The 21,897-nt window shown below is 32.0% G+C and overlaps 1 protein-coding gene across 1 annotated transcript in view; it reads left to right on the top strand.

Annotated features, from left to right (window-relative positions):
- LRP1B (LDL receptor related protein 1B) overlaps positions 1 to 21,897 on the top strand; it is a 2,056,943-nt gene that overhangs the window by 1,190,520 nt on the left and 844,526 nt on the right. The window contains exons 22-25 of the mRNA XM_051990638.1: positions 8,161 to 8,361; positions 12,188 to 12,433; positions 18,676 to 18,873; positions 21,270 to 21,474. Of these exons, the coding sequence (XP_051846598.1) occupies positions 8,161 to 8,361; positions 12,188 to 12,433; positions 18,676 to 18,873; positions 21,270 to 21,474 (850 nt within the window). The remainder of the gene's footprint in view (positions 1 to 8,160; positions 8,362 to 12,187; positions 12,434 to 18,675; positions 18,874 to 21,269; positions 21,475 to 21,897) is intronic.

Raw genomic sequence — 21,897 nt, 5'->3', positions numbered from 1 at the left:
CCTTAGGGTATACTTCATATCCTAAATATTGAAAAGGAGCATGTCTTTAAATTTTCTCTTCAGCTATGTATAATTTGTAGTATCTTAAGTGTTTCTATGGTCTTTTGTAGACATGCTTCTAACATTTGTTCCTCAGGTGCACATCCCAATATATCATCCATATAATGTAATAGCATAATTTTTGGAAATGCTTTTCTTATTGGAGCAAGAGCAGCAGCAACATATATTTGACACATAGTGGGGCTGTTTTTCATTCCCTGTGGCAAAACTGTCCATTCATATCTTTTATAAGACTCAGCTAAGTTAACGCTGGGCACTGAAAAGGCAAATCTTTTCATATCCTCCTTATCCAGAGGGATAGAATAGAAACAATCCTTAATATCAATGACCCAAAGAGGCCACTCTCTAGGCAATTGAGTAGGAGATGGAAGTCCAGGCTGAAGAGTTCCCATAGTTTCCATCTGTTCATTCACTTTTCTTAAATCAGTGAGCATCCTCCATTTTCCCAATTTCTTTTTTTACAACAAGCACTGGGGAATTCCAAGGACTTAGAGAAGGTTGTAAATGCCCTTGTTCAAGCTGCTTCTGTACTATATCTAATAAGGCCTGAATTTTTTCGCTACTTAAGGGCCACTGTTCTATCCACTCTGGTGTATCAATTTTCCATTGGATAGGAACAGGTGAAAGTGTTGGCAGGACTTCAACAGCAGCCCTGCTTAAAAAACCGAAGTACTCATTTTTAACCCTAATTGTTGTAAAACGTCTCTTCCCCACAGATTGATGAGGATTTTTTCAACTACAAAAGGAGTAAAAACTCCTGTTTTGCCTTCAAAAGTCCATCTCATAGGGGCAGCACTAACTTCAGCTGCTACTCCAGCTCCAGACATATAGGTGTCTGCTTTAATCTTTGGCCAGTGAATGGGCCAACTGGCACCTCTAATAACTGTACGATCTGCACCTGTGTCTATCAGTCCTTCCAATGGTAGGCCATTTATATAGATTGTGAGCATAGGTCAGTCAGCTGTTACAGCTGCTGTCCAGTATATTACTGGATTTTGTGGTCTGGAGTCAGAATCTGGGTGACTATCACCAAGTTGCTTATTAGGATTCTGTATGAGTAAACCTGATGCTACTACTTCTCCTGGGTGATAAGTCACACATTGTCTACCTGTATTAGTGACTGGGATATTATCTACACATTCCCCAGTTTCCCACATCAGTGTGTGGATGGACATTGTTTTATATGTACAAAAAGGAGGTGAAATGGTCAAGCCTACTGTGCCTGGAGGTAAGGGATCCATAGGCTGGAGAGGAACAGATTTCACCTCTCCAGGGGGTATCTCAGTTGTCCCAGCTGCATACAGCTCTATTCTCCCCAATTGTAATTCCCTTCTGCCATCAGGTTGCTTCCTGGCTGGTTGACTGTGTAATCCCCTTCTCCCATCATATGGCTTTCTGGCTGATTGGTCATGTCTGGGTACTGGACTTCTAGGCACTCTCTGGGTGCACCATTGGCTGCCATCATGCCCATTTTTGTCTTGGGCCCTGGGGCTGGGCCCCTCATCCCGTTTCCCTGAATCTGTCTACATTCTGAGGCCCAAAGGAAGCCTCTGTTGCATTTTGGACATGGGGTATTGGGTTTTGTTCTCCCATCCTGTTTTCCCATTCTATCTCTATACCAACATTTGAGCTTTCAGATGTCCTACTTTTCCACACTCAAAGGAGCAGCTGGATGCAGGAGGGGGGGGAGGTGCTGGATGCTGGGGGGAGGTGCTGGTGCTGTCACTGCCCCCCCCCTCTCCACTACCGCTCCTCCCTCCATCCTGGAGGGTGGAGTTGATGGAGGAGAGTCAATTACCTGCTCCTTAGGTGGGGCTGAAGCTGCCTCAGATCACCACACCCTTGAGCCTCACTTAAGTATCCATGCCCTGTGGGGATATGGCCATTAATCTGTTCTTTGTCTTCCTCCTTTATCTCAGGCTTCCCCATTTGGCTATTCCTAGAGTTTTTTCCTTTTCTCCTAGAATTTATACAGTATCTTAAGGCCAACTGTATCATATTGTATAAATAGAATGCCTTGATGGAAATTGAATGAGGACCGTTTTCATTGTAATATGCGGAGAGCTGTTGACCAACCAATGCCCAGTTATCTAGAGAGATTTGCTCTTCCTCTAAGAACCAAGAGGAGGTGCGTTTTAAGCTGCCTGTTCCCAAGTTATAAGTAGCCTTTGATCTTCTATCAGCTTAAGCAGGCTTTCTATAGCACCACTCCTGGGTGGGGCTGGGGGTGGGGGAGTTGGGGTGGGGGATGGAGAATCTTTAGCTAGCATCTGTCTCATTTCAGCCAAAAAAAGGTTACTAATTTAGACTTTAAGAAAATAAGTTCCCTGTTTGTCTTATACTCAACTAAGTTCCTGTCACTGGAGTCTTCTTCAGTGAAAGTAGGGTCCTTGGTTCCCACGGTTGGGCGCCAATTGTAATGACCGCGTATTTAAAATCAGCCGGAGTCAGGAATTCAGGTTAAGGGAAAAATCTTCAGTCTTTATTGAAGTGAAGAGGTGAAAAAAGATTGTGATAGCAATAAGGGCAGGAAGGATTTCGACAGCAATATGGGCAGCTGCGACAGGAAGCCAGCTAGTAGAGAGAGAGAGATCTGAGCTGACAAGCCGTCCCAATTGCAATTGCAAAAATGCTAGCAGTCTCTCCTTCCCCTTCCTTTTCCACTCCCCTGCCTCTACCCACCAAAATCGTCATTTCCTATACAACACATCAGGACTTGCACAAAGAGGGGGGGGGGGGGCATTCTTTCTCCAAGCATATATATTAATAGAGTATGGTCCAATTACTATTTAGCCTCATGTGCTTGGGACAGCAGTGCATCAACTCATGCCTCAGCCCATTACACATTTGACTATATTTAATGATAGTTTACAGTGAATATTTGTGAAGTAGTCTCCTCTACCTAAGTTCTATTTGAAAAAAGAAATAAAGTTCAACTTTGTAATGATAGCCATTTTTATTGAATTTGATTCTGGGACAGTTTTATTATGTGTATAATCTAAAAAATATTTGTTTCCCTAGTAATGTGAAAAATGTAATAGTGTATAAAATTTCAACATTTATAGGAAAGAATTATCACCTAAGTCAAAATATAATGTTAAAGAACATATTGCATTTCAATCCATTGCATTGATTTGTAGGAGCAATGCAAAAATTGGTAGCATACTTACAAAAAAATGAAAAGCAGAATTCTACAAATAGAAACAAAAATAAAATAGAAATGTTTCTAATTTGTTTCAAATTGTTTAGATGCCATAAATGTGATATTAGGCTAATGATTCAAAATTCAAATTCTAAATATTCATATTTTATATACTACTCCATTTTCAGATTAAAAGCAATAAAAAATTAGCTGCAAGTCAAAGCAAGTATTTACCTAGAATCAGCTATGACTTCTCTGAGTGTGGTTATTGTAGTTTGTTTTTGATTTTAAAAAATCTCTAACATACATTTCTTCCTTTCCATTTCCAGTTTTATAACATTCTATCCCTTTATGTCTAAATTATTTCAAGAATTTAATGCCCTTAACCTTCTGTATTTAATACATAATTCAAGTAATCCTGTCACCAAATTAACTTTCATTTTCTTCTTATTATTAACTATTCATAAATGATCCCATGATTTTCTGATACTTAAGGAATGATGTTCAAATTCCTTAGGTGTTTACAAATTCTAGCCTTTCTCTAATTGAGTTTTCCAACTTTACATATCCCATTTCCAATATAGATCTTATACTGCGACCTGCTTGAATTTTCACTATCTGCAAATATGTCTAGATAATTTCTCTACTTTGCTTTCCTGTTTCATGCAATAAGTTGCCAATCTATATTAGTATATAAAACTTCCAAATGGAGTAACTTTCATCATCTGACAAGCTAGTTCAAGAATAAAATACTAGTAAATTTCCTATATAACGTTTTCCTTAAAGAATGTATCAAAGATTTGTCTTTCCTTTCATCTTTTGTAACGATTATTATCTGTGCTAATTATTTGCTAGTCATATGATGACACATAACACCTTTTCAATCATCATATTTTTATTTAACATACTATCTGTTTGCACATTTCTTTGTCAATCATAGGAAAAATACCATATCTCATACTTCTTCGTATCTCTCAACACATCTACATCAGTGTTTTACATGTTAGGTAAACAATATGTGTTTGTAGGTTGGAGAATATTTCTAATAATTGTGATAAATTAACACATCATCTTTCCTCAGTATGTCTGTTATGATCAAAATAGCATACATTTGAACATTTAAGAATTAGAAGGTGAATTCTATGCCTCCACTATAAAGAGAAAGTAACGAGCCCAAATCAGATGGAGTTTCTAGGTCTAGCTCACTAGCTTTACTCTAACCTAGAAGGTAGTACAATGATACCATTCTTATTGTTCTTCATGTTGTTATTATTAATCATAGAAAGCATTTATATAGAGCTTTAACATTGCAAAGCATTTTCAATAACTTTTTCTCTTTAGTCTCTATAGATATAAAAATCCATTGTTCAATTCCATAAAGTATTTTAGATTTTGTCTGAATTTTCATATATAGACAAAAATCTGATTTTTAATTGATTAATTGATCAATTAAATCAATGATGTGAAAAAATCAAATCCAGGCCAATAGAGCAGTTATTTTGGCTGAGTGATGGCTTCAACAAAACCTTATCTTTTGTTCTTTTTTTTTTTTTTCCTATTGAAGGATTCCTATTGGAACCTTTATCTTTATGACTACATAAAATAATGTTTCAGTATGTAAATGAAGCAGCCTTCCCCTCTTTATAATTACTTGATTCAATAATCTTCTTTTATTAAATCTATTTTCCCAGAAAATTATATATATATTTTATATGTAGCATGTATATATGTATATATGTATATATATATATACTATTAAAGGTTTAGAGTTTATATGTAAAAAATAAAATGAAAATGAAACAAATAATATTGAAGCAACTAGATGAACATGTCATTTGTGTCTTTGAATATTGACAAAGATTAGTTTCTTCACATTTAAATGTATGCTTCTATTTAATATGATCTGCCAGGCAGATCTCACAGCAGGTCAAATTCTCTATTATAAAATGGTTCTCCTTTCATTAACATAGAAAGAAGTCAAGCAAAGAGATTTGTTTTAAAAACTGATATATCTAGTTAAAAAAATTAAAAGTGAGATGCAAGCTCTAGTGGAAGTCATATCAATTTATTTCAGAATGGAACCCATTTTGTTTGCATTCACATTTTCTTTGTAGCTTCTGTCTTTGTGTACACATTTAAAGATTTGTACACTTCAAAATGGCAACAATTCAAGATAGTCCTAGGGAAGATCTCTACATTTATGTAAATATTTGTTTCTGGGTATCTGACATTGCACTCAACTCCTGTTGTGCTTTATTTTTCATTCATGAGCTATGTGGCTATTATTATTCTAAGAAAATGTACAGAACATAGCCGCAATGCCTGTAATGTAGTTTTTCATTGTAAGGTATCATTGTAGAGAATACTAGGAAACAATATGTGTACTTAAACTTAGTGACTAAAAGTTAATATTGTTCTCAGTGTATTTAAAGTTTAATTTGGGGTTTTCTCATCAAATTCATAAATTAACATTTGGTAAATGTAATTTTCTTCCAGTGTGCATAATTTTCAATAACTTAAAGTCAGGTAGAAAACATAGGAAAAATAAACAACTCAAATTTGTAGAATTTATAAGACTAAATTTATAAACACTAAAATTAAAAAGAACTAAAATAAACTATAATTAAGTTTCAAATACAAATATAGTTACAAGTCTACTTGCAAAATATAGATTATGGTAACATTAAAATAGATATTAAAGATCTCCATGATTTTATTCAGAAATGGGAAACTGTGGTTCTTGTACACTATAGAAGTAACATTCCACTCAGGCCATATTTATTTATTGCCAAGTAAGAATAAGAAAATTCAACAGACTAATTTACTAACATTCTTCTATTGAGGTCAAATTGATGGTTGAAACATTCTTATTTTATGGAAAATGCAAGTTTAAATTTTCAGAAAGAGATTTCTAACTTAAAAAAGGTTTTTAATAATAGCTTTTTATTTTCAAAATATACGCAAAGATAGTTTTCAGCATTCACCCTTGCAAAACCTTGTGTTCCAAATTTTTCTCCTTCTCTATTCCTGCCCCAAGACATCAAGTAATACAAGATGGGTTAAACATGTGAAATTCTTGTAAATTTAACATGCTACTAGGAAAAATCAGATCAAAAAGGAAATAAATGAGTTGATCATCACATTATCTTGTTGCTGTATATAATGATCTCCTGGTTCTGCTTATTTCACTTAACCTCAGTTCATGTAAGTCTCTCCAAGCCTCTCTGAAATCATCCTGTTGGTCATTTCTTACAGAATAATAATATTCCATAAAATTCATATATCACAATTTATTCATCCTTTTCCCAACTAACAGGCATCCACTCAGTTTCCAATTCCTTGCCACTACAAAAAGTGCTGCTATAAAGTTTTGCACATGTGGGTTCTTTTTCCCTTTTTAAGATTTCTTTGGCATAGGATCTGCACAGTTTGATAGGCCTTTGTGCATAGTTCCAAATTGTTCTCCAGAATGGTTGGAACAGTTCACAACTCCAACAGTAATATATTACTGCCCCAGTTTTCCCACAATCTCTTCAATATTCATCTTTATCTTTTCCTGTCATTTTAGCCAATCTTAATTTGCATTCCTCTAATCAATAGTGATTTAGAGCATTTCTGAAAAAAAAGTTTTTTTGAAGTTTTTTCACCAGTAGATTCATTCAGCAAATTAAGTTCCTATTGTGTGTGAAGAATTGTATGAATATGTTATATACACACCTCTGTATGTGTGTGTGTTTATGGAATATGCTTGTAATCTTCAAATATCTGAAGGTCTGTTATCTAGAAAAGGTATTGTTTATCCTCTATAGGTACAGGAAGAAGGTTGAGCACTAATGAAAACAGGGAACAGAGATGCAGACTTTAGTTTAATATCAAGGGAAAAAAAAGTCTGATGCTTAATTAAAATTGTTCCTAAATGAAATAGATGACTTTCCATGTCAATGGGTTTTCCATTATTGGAAGTGCTCAAGCCAAGTTGGCTGTTGTAGGCATTATTTGTGATATTGTAGAAAACTGTCATATATTATGTGGAACAGACTAGATAACTTTGAATGTCTCTGAAAATCCTAAAATTCCATGATTTTCTTATCCTTAAGAAAATGTTTGTTTTATTATTTTATTCATCGCTTTTTATTGATTCATAACTTTGTGAATCATTTGAACTAACAAAATAAAGTTGCAAGGATTATAGTTCATTTACACATTTTATGGTTTTGCAAATAGAAAATTTAACTAATGATGTAGAAAATAAATTTTCTTTTAAAACAGTAAATAAAAATTATGAGTGTATGTAGCAATTCAATTAATTAAAATTTCACTGAACACATAAATTCAAGTACTATGCAAAGAAATAATATTACAATGATAGTTCCAAGTATTAATGGAATTTACATAATAGTGTTTGAGATTTTGATACCAAAATGAAGAATTATATGAAAGGTTGTTTTTTTTTTTTGGAAGACGTGTGCGTGTGTGTGTGTGTGTGTGTGTGTGTGTGTGTATTTGGACAGGATATTTCTTTGTGTATATGAGTATGAGAAAGAGCTCTGGGCATGTGGGCTATTTTTCTTCTTAAGGAATGTTGTACTTAGATTTTCAGAATTCCTATTAAGGTAATGGGAGTTTTGAAGATTACAAAGTGGGTCCATAAAGTAAGTTTCTACAATAATGAATTTGTACTCATATTAGTTACTGTATATTTACTTGGAGGTATAGAAAATGTTTTAGTTATCTTAGTTAGTTATCCACTTATCAAGATGATGCATTTTAACATAGATGACATCTTGTCATTCCACGGAAAACCCAGTCAAAATACTATGAAAAAAGGAAGTTCTTAGATTATCTGCTAATAAATTTCTTATTACTACTAACTTTGCTCATATTTGAAGTTGATCCTGACTATCCATTTTTATGGGGTTTCATTTTACAACAACTTTTTTTTTTTAAATTTTTCTTAGGAAGATGCATTAATAAAGCCTGGGTATGTGATGGAGATATTGACTGTGAAGATCAATCAGATGAGGATGATTGTGAAAGTTTCTTATGTGGACCACCAAAATACCCCTGTGCTAACGACACATCCATCTGCTTACAACCAGAGAAGCTTTGCAATGGGAGAAAAGATTGTCCTGATGGATCTGATGAAGGCGATCTCTGTGGTATTTTGTAGTTTTCATTTTTGTTTTGTTTTGGTTTTGCCCATTATATTTTCCTTTGAAATCAAAGGCTTTTTTTGGCCATTACTGCTTAATATAAATTGAAATTGTTCCTCTAAATCATTTCTCAGTAATGAAGCTTTTGGCACTGAAAGCTGACAATTCATTTCACACATTTTGTTTCTATAGAAAAAATTCTAAAGAGTATCAGAGATTTCTAAAGAGAAAATGAGAAATTAATAAATGGAATGCCAAATGGATTAGTACATTCATCATTTATTTATCTTCAATGTAGAAAAACAACCAAAATTAAATTTATCATATATGGTCATTTATGGCCTAAAACAGATGCTTGCTTTTAATTTTCATTGATCCATATAAAAGATGTTACAAATTGGACAGCATCTTTTGATTTAAATCATTTTAAAGAAAGATATATCATTGTATAAGTTCTTTTATGTAAGGAAACAACCTGAATAGTGAATCATTCCTAGTATTAATATACTGAATATATTCAATCTCCTTATAATTTTATGACAAATGGTATTCCTACTTTATATATTTTCTTTCATTTTGCTATAGTTATTTTGAATGATAATTTCAATTTGACAGATGCTGAGCTGTATAGTCAATTTTGTTTAATTAGTTCCTGATACTAAATAACTCCATGAAAAAAAAAAAAAGAAACAAAATTTTCCTAGGTGAATGGATCCAAGAATTTCCATGGAGAAGTTTTTTTAAAAAGTGCTGTGCAGATAGAATTGACGGTGACATACAATACAGTAATAAAGAAGAGTTTGCAGAATGATAACCATAATGACAAGTCTTGATTCTATAAAAATATAACTGTAGGGAATAATGAGAGTATATGATTGGAGTTGAAGAGACAGCTAAATAGAAGCCTGAAGTTATCATGGATTTTGAGTACATGAATTGAGCAATGATAGAATGCTAAGTGATATACAATAAAGTTGTTAATCTTTTAAAATGTATATAATCGTATCTTTTTTTCTTCCACAGAACTCAAAGTACTGTAAAAGATCTATGAAACAATGAACACAATTATTTCAGTTCCTTGGTTCAAAAGTCTTTAAAAAATTAGGCCCCAAAGCAAACAGCCCAGAGTTTAAATAGATTTATATAATTGTCATAATATAAATGCTCTTTTTGCATAATTTTTCCATCACCTAAAGCAACCAATTCTAGATAAAACTTTCCCTATTAATAAGTCACTTTAAGTCTTTATATAAGATAAAGAAGACAAGTTTACAATTTCAAAAAAGGAGCACATCATATGGATATAAAAATTATACCAATTAAAGGGGAGCAAAATTCCAGGAAATCAGCCAGAAACCTAATAGCAGAACAAGTGAAAAGAATGGGGAAATGAAAAACAACACATGTAGTAATTTCTCCTCTTTGCTTGCATGGTGTGGAATGTTAAGAAGGATATATATGAATATATGAAGGAAGGAATTTCATGTCACAGATGTAGATAATGGGATTAAGAATAATTAGCCTGCAGGATAGACTTAACATGGAATAGGTTAGATGTTTTCAAATGTTGAAAAGACTCTCACATGGAGGAAGAACTTGATTTGTTCTTTTTGGTCTCAGATAACAATTAGAATAATAGGAGTGGGAGTGGATGTGGTAAGTAGCATGGAGACAAATTCAGGATTTCTTTAAAGGAAAAGTTCCTAATCTTAATATTTATCAAAAGTAGATAGTGACTGGCCAGCCTGGCTAGATAATGTATCTTCTTCCACCCTATCCAATTTGAGGTCTTCAGGCAGTGATAGGATTCATACCTATTTAGTATCTGGTAGTAAGTTACCCCTTCCAACTCAAAAATTGTCTGACTATAAGAGAGGGAATATTTCATGTGTCTCCTGAACTCATTGCTATGTCTGTTTCAAGAGAAAAGTCACATTGAGGACATTCTTCAAAAGACTCTGCTGAGGAAAAAAGCAATTTTCCTTCTGTAGATATCCCTAGGTCAGTCACATCCTTCTTCATCTTTAGAATGAAAATTCTAATGTATTAAAAATAAAAATAGAGACAGACAAAATAGTAGGGAACTTTGCAATGCTATGTTAGAGGATGGATTCACAAATCATAAGGCAAATAATATATTAATAAAGACAAGAATAATTTTATCAAAGAGGTGGTCTTAATTGATTTGGAGGATAAAGAGAAATTAATTAGAGAAACCCAGAAGAAACTTGACACACAAGTATATCGTCTAAAGGTTTAAAGAATATATTTTAAAAGTGGGAGTAGGGTTTAATAATAGATTTTAGGCTCTGAAAGAGACAGAGAAAGAGATAGAGAGACAGAGAGAGAGATGCATCATGTACTATGTAAATGTTGGAATTAAAGCTATTTGTTAAATTTGTGTTTTTGAAGTAAAAATTATTCTCTTGCAACTTATATCTTAATTCTGCAGATGATATCAAAAAGTAACACTGATATTGCTAAAGAAACAGTCATGTCTGAAATGAGCTAAAAGAGCATTGTAGCAATTTTATGTTACCTGCTGGGCAGACTGACATTTCTTCACAGCAATTCTCATGGAAGAGAATGTCGATTGAGCTAAAATGGGACAAATACTTTGAAATGACTACTGTTTTGAAATGATGATGATTAGGGGCAAGCAAACATACTTGGTTGAACCAAGAAATGGACCTAATTTTTTCTTCTAAAATCAAAGCATACTTGGATTGAATACCAAAAGAAAATTGCTAATGTAGTCATTTTCCTTTACTTATTACTGTTACTTCCTTTTAAAGTGATAAGAAAAAATGACTCATATAAAAGTAAGAAATGTAGAAAATTTTGTAAGAATATCTTATATTTCCTGCTAGACTTTAAAAAATGGAGAAAGTTGAATGGACAAAAATATGGGATGTTTGTTCTAATTAATTGTAACCCTCAATGCAATAGTAAAATCACATTTATATAGTTGTCAATAAACAAAAATTAAAATTGAACAAGAAATCCTGAATAACTACAAATTTTTAAAGGGGTGGGGAGGAAAGAAAGAGAGAGAGAGAGAGAAAGAGAAAGAGAGAGAGAGAGAGAGAGAGAGAAAGAAAGAAGAAAAAAATATTTAAGAACTAAGCAATGATTTGTTCATATTGCAATTTAAATATCTAATAGTAGTTGGTTGCTATGGGTGATTAGTACTTTTCTCAAGTATAAAAATAGTATATTGAAATATGCCTAATGAATTGTTTTATAATGTGTTCGTGGCAGATTTCTGTACAATCAGTCATACTATAGTAACAATATCATGTAACTGTTCAAATACTACAATACAGAAGCAATTATTTTCAAAACTTGTGTTTCTTCAACAATTACTGAATGCCTGTTGTGTGCAGTACATTGAAGTAGTAAATTATGAGTTTGCAACCTGTGAGATAGCCTCATTTACTTTGTCATGTACTTCAGTATGTAAAGGCAGCAATTTAGGCCCATTTAGATTCCTATAATGTTGAGGTTATATAACAGAGGAATTCTGCTCAACATTTTTATCTTATAGCCACAATTGGGAAAATGGTGTGCTTATTTTACCTCTCCAGGTTTTAACAATTCACTTCCAAAGTCATGTAGAGAAGAAAATCATTTTATTGGTTCATTCTTAGGAGACTCATTTTCTTTTCAAATTTCCCCTTATCCACTCTGATCTATAAGGCAATAGACTCATTCCCCATATAACTCTATGCTGCTTGTTTACAAATTATTATAGTACTGGGCTTAATGGCTAGTGCTTAGTAGATAGAAATTGATTACCAACCTTATTAATTTTGTTTCTCCTGTCTTGAAGATGAATGTTCTCTGAACAATGGAGGCTGTAGCAACCACTGTTCTGTTGTTCCTGGGAGAGGAATTGTATGTTCATGCCCATCAGGATTACAACTCAACTCTGATAATAAAACATGTGAAATTGTGGATTATTGTAGCAGACACCTTAAGTGCAGTCAAGTATGTGAACAACATAAACATTCAGTCAAATGCTCATGTTATGAAGGCTGGAAACTAAATATGGATGGTGAAAGTTGTACTAGTATTGGTAAGTAGATTTGCATGTTATTTTATTTTTTACATATTTTTAAAAATATATTTAAAAGGTAAAAGTTAAGACAGTTTCCTCATCTGTAGAAATTAAGGGGGGAGTGTACTCAATGATCTCCAAGGTCCCTTAAAGCTTTAAGTGTATGTTTCTATAATCCCAAATTTTATCATAACCATTTAGCAAAGGAAAAATAAATATCCCAATTATAATAAAACTTTGGATGTAAAATGCTATCCATATCCAGAAAACTATGGCAACTGAAGGAAGATCAAACATACTATTTTCACCTTTTCCTCCCTTTTTTTCTCATGGTTTTCTCTTTTGTTCTGATTTTTCTTTCCCAACATGACTCATATAAAAATATGCTAAAAATGAATGTACATGTATAACTTACATCTGATTGTTGCTAATATAGAGTGAGGGGGAAGTAAAGACGGGAGAGAGAAAAAACTTAGAACTCAAAATCTTACAAAAATGAAAATAATACTTAAAAATCTCTTCAAAAAGCTCCAAAACATTTTAGATAAATAATATAGTTTATCTTTGTATCCCTAGTACTTTCACACAATACCTAAAATAAGCAGATATTTATTTCATCTTTTCTCCCATCAGACCCTTTTGTATACTGCTAGTATGAGAAGCTGAAACAATAAAATACATCAACAATTTATCTTGTTGATATTTTACATTTCATTAATATATATATGTTAAAAGTTGAATTTCTATGGATAAATGTTGACCTTAGATATAATTTCTACCCGTATTCCTATCCAGAATTTAGCTTTATATGTGATTTTTAATAGAAATGTCAAAATGATTGAACTTCTTTGGACTCATTTCACAGTCTGTGGGAATTAAAAGCAACTTAAGTTTATTATTGAAATCATTCAACATTTGAATATGTGTTTGTTGAGAAAATCCCTTTCATGGATTCACGTCTTCTGTTCATACTGAATATAGCATGTGGTAATATATCATTTTCCTGGTTCAAAGCAGCAATATTTCTAATGTGATTTGGGTTTTATTTACAAATAGCATTTTTAAAGGCTAAGCAATACTCTAAATCCATTTCCCAATAAACATGATACTTATAATAGCTATATAATCCACAATACCCTTTTGAGTTTGATCAAGCACATTTCATATAGCCAAACTTTTCACTAGTTTAATAATGTTATCAAAAAATAAAATCCTGACAGGCATTAAAACACAAAAGGACAAAAAAAAAAAAAAAAAAAAAGGCTTTTCCATATAGATACAGAAAGTCAGTTCAATCATAAAATAGATTCTTCTGTCCCTGAGTGATTTGCAGAGACCTTAACTAACTAAGCAACAAAGGTTTTGTTACCATTGTTAAAAGTTAAATTTATCTTACACATCAAAGAAAATGATACATAAATTAATGTAATTACTGATTTAATTCATTCATTTCTCCTATATTTCTCTTTTGTGGGGGGAGGAAGGAAAGAGGAAAGGAAGGAATGGACTGACCTGTTATCGTGAGCTCTTAGTGAGGAAGATGCTTCTGTTTATGTAGATGAGCTTCTGCTATGCCTCTTATGAAATTCGATAGTTGATTAGGAACACTTAGATTAAATGATAACATATATGTGTGTGTGTGTATGTGTGTGTGTATATAAATATATATGTTCTATACAGCAATTATGTTTTATCTCTGTAGTCATTATCTGAAAGTTTTTGTCAAGAAAAAAAACTTTAAAATTATTAAAAAATAAATATATGCATTATTTATATATGTGTGTGTTATATGTGGACAAAGCCAGAGACAGAGACAGGACCTATTGAATTTATCAACTTCTTATTAATTTTCATTTTTAAATTTATTTTTGTTTTTTCTGAAATTTTAATTCAAATGTTTGCTTTTGTCTCTTAACATGAACTAGAGCTAGATTCCTTTTACACTTGCAGCCTCTTTTTAACCTGAGATATTTTATGTTATATATAACGTGTGTGTGTGTGTGTGTGTGTGTGTGTGTGTGTGTATATATAACATATATATTATGTGCCAGCATATAGGCACATAAAATAGGTATACAAATCTAATATTAACTGATCATAAATCATTATTTTGCAATCCCCACATTCAATTATAAGACCCCATATGGAGTTACAATCCAGGTTAAGAAGTTGGGTATTAGAGAACCCTAAATAAAATAAACAAAAATGGTAAAGGGACTTCAATAAAACTCTCCAAGTCTGATTTTCTTTTTTACTTTTTTATTCTTGTACTTCAGTATATCTTCCAAAATTTTTAGCTTTTTCTGAAAGATGTGATCTCTGTATTTTATTTATTTTCCTTCTACTGGTCACTCTTGATAGGCCTTGAAAAATAAAGAAATATCAATTTATGCCCAAAATCAAATAACTATTTTTTCATTCTCCTCTTTTTCTCTGCTCTATTTATCTCATTCTTCTTTCTATTTTTTTTCCATTTATTGCAATCATTTTTACCCTCAACCCTTTGCCTTTTTAAAACTCCTTTGGGCTACTTTTCAACCTATCATTCCAGTTAATATGTAACAACATTTTATTGCTACTTAAAGTCTATACATTGGTCTTTGCGCAATAGCTCAAAAATTTAGGCCATCTGCATGTTATCCTCACTTTACAGTTAGGAAATTCATTATTAGAGAAGTTAAGTGATATGTTCAAAGTAACAAAGCAATCAAATATTTGAATTAGGATTCAAGTCTACATCCCTCTTGACTCCAAGTTCAGTGTTCTTTCTGTGACTTCCCATCACTTTTTGTTGAAACTGCTTATGTTTTAACATAATTTGTGATTTCCTAGACAAATCAAGCAGTTTTTTTATTCTTTGATGTTTACTCAGGGCCAATGGAATTTTGCTGCCTGATTTAATTATTTGCCTTTTAAAAAGCACTGAATATCCTCAGACTGAAATTTTCTCTTAAAAAATGAAAAATCTTAACAACTCTGTCTCTGAGATACTGCTGTGGATAAAAATTTGAAGCATTTTGAGCTCCTCATAATAGGGGAGAAAATGTGATTTTACTCTCCTTGATACCATCACTCACAACAAAGCAATCATTTTCATTATAAAGTATTTAGGAGCTCCTGAAAGAACTGCTTACTATAAAACTTATGAGAAGGATGGTGTTGCTCAATAGGAAGATCATATAGTTCCCCCTATTAAAAATGTATGTATGTATACATATCACACATATATACTTTAAAAAAAAATTAGTTTCAAATTTTATTCTCCATCCTTCCCTTTTTTTCTCCCTCCTCCAAGATGGTAAAAAAGTCATATATAGATTATACATGTGCAATCATGTAATAAATTCTCATATTAATCATTTGCATAAGAAGACTTGAGTTTTTTTTAAAAAAAGAATTAAAAAAGTAAAAAGTAATATGTTTTAGTCAGTATTGAATCAGTATCAGTTCTTTCTCTCGTGGCAGATAGTATGCTTCATTCTTAATCCTTTGAGATTGTCTTAGATCATTGTATTGCTGAGAATAGCTAAGTCATGCTCAGTTCTTTAGCAGATAATATTAATTTCACTGTGTACAACATTCTTCTGGTTTGGCTTACTTCACTTTGCATCAGTTCATGTAAGTCTTCCCATGCTTTTTTTTTTTTTTCCTGAAATCATCCTGCTTTTTATTTTTATAACACAATAATATTACATCACATTATATATCATGACTTATTTAGCTATTCCTCAATTGATGTGCATTATTTTTATTTTTAATTCTTAGCCATCACAAAAAGAGCTAATATATAAATATGTATATATTGTGTGTCTTGCAAATAGGTCCTTTCCCCATATGTATGAATGTATACATGTGTACACACATATACATGTATACATTCATACATTCATATCTTTGGAATATAGGCCTAGCAGTTGTATTACCAAATCAAAAGATATGCAGTTTTATAGTCTTTTGGGCATAATTCCAAATCATTCTCCATCAGGATTGGATCAGTGCACAATTCTATCAGCAGTGAGTGCCTTAGTATCCCAATTTTCTGACATTCCCTCCAACATTTATCATTTCCCATTTTTTGTCATTTGAGTCAATCTGATAAGTATGAGGTGTAACTCAGAGTTGATTTATTTTGCATTTCTAATTAATTAGCTCTCATTTCATAATACCATAATAGTTTGTTGAAACAATGTCTATTAGAATTTAGTAGATTCCTTGAGGACAGAGACTATTTTGGTTTCTTCTCTTAGTCCCCAGTACCTAACACAACATCTAAGCAATAGTAGTTTGTAGAATGTTTATAGAATAAATGAAAAGGTTATAATTTAAGTTAAAGGAAGGGGGGGAAATCTTACCAATATTTTATTTTCCCCAAATCATTTACCTTTCTTTGAATCAACTGATTAATTATATGGCCATTCTTAAAGGAAATACTTTTTGAGACACCTGATAGTTCCTTTTATGAACCCTCCCTTCTTGTCTTACTCTTTAGTTTGAAATTATCATAGTTAACTAAGCCTTTTTCTTTACCTTATCTTTCTTTACCTTCACCTTGGATTTAGTATTTGACTATTTTTTTTTTCCTTTTTTCGAAGGGTTCAATGGGGAAACTATTTGAAACCCATTCAATTAACAAACATTTATTAAGCAATCAGTTTATAGGCAAACACAAAAAAAAAAACATAATCCCTGCTCTCAAGTTCATAATTCATTTGGGATAACAATATACAGCAATTGTGTACAATATTCAAAAAGAGGTACTCTCAAAGAAAAAGTCCTAACATTAAGAATAACTGAAAAAGATATCTAGCAGAAGAAGAGATTTTTAATTGAAGTTTTAGAGAAGCAAGGAGACCTAGAGGAGAAAGGCATGGGGACAAATGATAATGTAGGAAATGTAGAGATGGAGGATCTTCTGCAAAGAAGAGCTTTTAGTTTTTCCCTGGGGACTAACAATAGTTACAATATATTAATAGTCAGTGAGAAATTTTATCCCAGAATCAAGCTTGTTTTTAGTTTTTATGAGATTTAAATTCTACAGGTTTTCCCTTACTTTATTTTCTTTCTATTTTCCTCAGGATTTCTTTGAACATTGCAATTTATTAACACAGTAGTAAGGTCCTTGAGTGAAAACATTGTGTCTTATCCTTTGGTTGTATTTCAGATATTTAAATGCCCATTTAATTATTATACTTCATAAAGGGATTTTAGACCAAATGTATGTATCTGGATTTATAAATAACAAACCAAAAGATCATAATACAATAATAGAACTATAGGAGCTCCCATGAGACTAACACAATAGTTCATGGTCTACTCTATCCTATAGATATAATCAATCATCTGAGACAAAGTGTTGTGTGATACAAAGGGAGATAGAAATAGAGTTGAAATAGCCTATTTCAAGTCCTTCCTTTGGCAAGTACACTAAGTAATCAAGGACTGTTCAAATAGTTTCAAAATATTTGGTCAAGTCTCTTAAATTATAAATTATAGGCGACATTCTTATCTGCATAGGAATATATGGAATTGCTAACACTAACAAAAATACAGAAATTAAATCCCTCCTCAATATCCTAATCTAAATAATGAAGAATTTATAGGTAACTTATGTGCATGCACTCAAAACTTTTACTAACAACTCATTTTCTAGATGCATATCATTATATATATGTTCACATATGCATACACAAAAATAAATTATATAATATAAATAACTATATGTATACATGATTTACCCCCCTTTCACTTAATTTATTGAAACAGATTGTAGATGTTTTAAAAAGAAGTAAGCAAAATATTGTAAATTAAAACAAAATTTTATCTGAAGAAATCTTTAAGGAAAATAATAAATGTTTTCAAGTCCCTGAAATTATAACACTTGAGGACTAACTTTAGGTATAGATTTTCTGGCAGCAAAGCAAAAATGGAAACATTGAGTTATACAGTTTTTGTTTTTTAAACATAAAAAAGTATATGCATGCAAGAGATCATTTCATTTTTATCTTATTAATACATATTCTGAAATCTAAACTATTCAAGTTCCTCTTAAATTGTGGATTAAAAGAAATAATTTCCTTTCATAAAGAAAAGTGGTTGAATAAGTTTTACATATATGTGCATATATATTAAACATATTTACATACAAACATACATACATATTTATTTTTAAAGGGCCACTTCTCCTTTAAAATGCTCCTTCCCATTTCTAGAATGTCTTGAGTATTTTTAAAGCATATCTATTAAAATATATTTAATTTCAGATCCCTTTGAAGCATTCATCATTTTTTCTATACGGCATGAGATCAGAAGGATTGATCTTCACAAGAGAGACTACAGTCTGCTTGTTCCTGGATTAAGAAATACAATAGCCCTTGATTTTCATTTCAATCAGAGTTTACTTTATTGGACAGATGTTGTAGAAGACAGAATTTACAGAGGCAAACTTTCAGAAAGTGGAGGTATGTACTTTTGATTTACTTTTTTAGATAATGTTAATGTACCAAAGTGATAGCATCACTTTGCTGGGAATTAGTTTCAATTCCCAGGGAATTATCTTTATTTTTATATTATTTTAGGGAAAGTAGTTATCACACCAACTGGATCACTGAACATAAAGCCAGGATGACCTGAGTTTAAGTCCTACTTCAGCTGGGGAATCCTGAACAAATCATTATCTCTATGTATCTTAATTCCAAGGCAAGAGAAATGAAGGAAAGTGCTTAAATATGAAAACCCAACAAATATAGGGGAGAGGTATAGGATCTAGGGAGCAAAGAGATTGTTTTTTTGTTGGGTCAGGAATGAAGATAATAATTTATTGATATATTGATAAAATACTGATAAATAATTTTAATAAATATATTATAAATAAATCCAAAAAAATTATTGATAAATACTTCAGAGGACTGTTTGTGAAGATCAAATAAGACAGTAACTGTAGAGTGCTTTGTAAAGTTGAAGTGATACACACATACACACACACACAAATATGCAGAAAAAAATATTGCTTTCCACATGAAAATCATTGCATTTTTTTTCAAGTTAAGATAATTCACTTTATGACTTCTGCCAATTAAAAAATTATAATAGGAGCATAACTAAAAACAAATCAATAAAATATCAGTGTAAAGAACATTCCTCTCTGTAACTTTCTTTTCTTTCTATTTTTGCATGACTCCTTCATGGGCCCTAAATGAAAGTATAAAATATTTCTGTCTAGATTAAAATTATTTTCTTTCACTGGATTTGGATAAGTATCTAAGAACATTATATTCCCTTTCAAGTTGTTAATTGCTTTGAAAGTCACTTTTGTAATTTATGATAAGTGGTCATGTCAAATTTTTCTCTTCTGTATAATTGTAGTCTCATTATTTGATGCCAGGAGAAAATAATTTAAAATGAAACAATGAAAGATGTTATAGGGTCAGTCATGAAACCTCTCCCATATACTTAGTATGGCATCATATATGATTTCATTATTTCATTTCAAAATTAAGGCCAGGAGAGATTAATAAAGAATTAGAAAATAAAAAACTGTTGATTAAAAAGCATAATCATTATAGTAAATAAAATTTTGAGGAGATTAGTGATAGCTTATGCAATGCATTGCTATTATTTGTGTTGCTGAATACTAGGAGAGGCTAATTTAACATCAGTCTCTTAGGATATCATCTTATGCTACAAGTGGTTTTACCAAAAACCAAAAGCAAAACCAAAATAATCAGTAATGTAATCAAATTTATGGGGAAATTACTATGTATAAGAAATTTAGAATCATAAGCTTTGCACCCCTATAGTCAATGTTTCATGAGCTCAAATAACAAAAGCAAAATTTAGCTGATCATTTCAATAATATTCCAGTCTTTGAAAATTCAAGTGATTGATAAGTGATTTTCCTTAATTCCCTATCCTTACTATCATGTGCAAAAGGTTAATATATTTCAAACAGAGTTATAATTTGTAATTTTTATGTTCAGTACAAGTTCAGATGGTGTTAAAAGTTACAGAGATAATTACTCTAATTATGCCAGAAAGGAAGGATAGTCCATATCCCAGAGAATCTGACACATTACCCTTAAGTCTATTTAAAAGTTAGCAGTCTTCAACTGCTTGATCCATAGGAGTAAAACAAGTAAAGCAGTTGTGGAGGAAAGTGGACCCTGGGAAAATATTCCCATGGTTCTGGAATATGAGGAGTCAAGGAGGATAATATCATATGGAGGAAAAAAACAACAAAGGCAATTTCATACATTGAAGGCAATCTAATTGAGGTATAAATAACAGACCAGAGGACAGCAAGAACACTTAGCCCCACCCCCAACATATATATAAGAGAGTGACTGAGACAGACAGACAGACAGAGACAGAAGGGTTAACAGAAAGACTGAGACCAAGACAGAGAGACAGAGACAAAGACAAGGAGGTCAGCACCTCAAAGTAAACCCTTTTCATTCAGCTTTTTTGAGGGGGTGTCCACTAATGAGTACTTTAAAAGAATGGTACTCCATGCCAAGAGACAAGAAGGTGGAAAACAGAGGCTTTCCTCTGTCTTAAGTGATTAAAACAAGGCACATTATTTTGTCAGAAAAGAATAATCCAATGCATATATATTTATCATTTGATAGGAGTGTTTATAGGTATTTCAACAACTAAAATTGTAAATTGGGTTACAGGTTGTCTAATTTTTCCTCAGTAAAATAGGGATGTGTTGGTCCTATACAACTGGCCATAATTCATTAAGACATTTTCCTTTTTCTTGGTGCAGTTCATAGGTAAAACTTTCTTTTTCCTTTCCTTTCTTTTTCTTTCTTTTCCTTTCTTTCTTCTTTTCTTTTCTTTTCTTTTGTTTTTGTAGGTGTAGGAGCAATTGAAGTGGTGGTAGAACATGGCTTGGCTACCCCAGAAGGTCTGACAGTAGACTGGATTGCAGGAAACATCTACTGGATAGATAGCAATTTGGACCAAATTGAAGTCGCCAAATTAGACGGTACTCTGAGAACAACACTGATAGCAGGAGCTATGGAGCATCCCAGAGCGATTGCTCTAGACCCAAGATATGGGTAAAGAAACTTTACTTTTCTCATCATGTTTTTTATTATTATTTTGGCAACATGGCACAATTAAAAGAGTGCTGGATTTATCAACAGAGGTCATAGGGCTGACTCTGCGATTCATTGTTGACTTTCTCTGTGATCATGTAAAATCACTTTATATCTCCCTTAGTCTCAAATTTCCTGTTCTGCAGAATAAGGAAATTGTGCAAAAAATTTTAGCTCCCTATTTTTAAATCTCTAATTGAATGAATTAAGGCATTTCATTTAAAGACTGAAACTTTGTTTTGGTGCTTTAAGTGGAAGGTAACATGTTTATTTAAAATAATGTTGAGTATTAGTTCTTTGGATGCTACACCAACTTTTTTTTTTTTTTTTTGACACAAACACATAAGGAACTTAAAGTTGCCCACCAGAGAGGGACTGTAATTG

The sequence above is a fragment of the Antechinus flavipes genome, chromosome 3 (genome assembly GCF_016432865.1).
Source record: "Antechinus flavipes isolate AdamAnt ecotype Samford, QLD, Australia chromosome 3, AdamAnt_v2, whole genome shotgun sequence".
NCBI lineage: Eukaryota > Metazoa > Chordata > Mammalia > Dasyuromorphia > Dasyuridae > Antechinus > Antechinus flavipes.
Note: the sequence above shows the minus strand (reverse complement) of the source record. Positions and strands in the feature narration are given on the sequence as shown.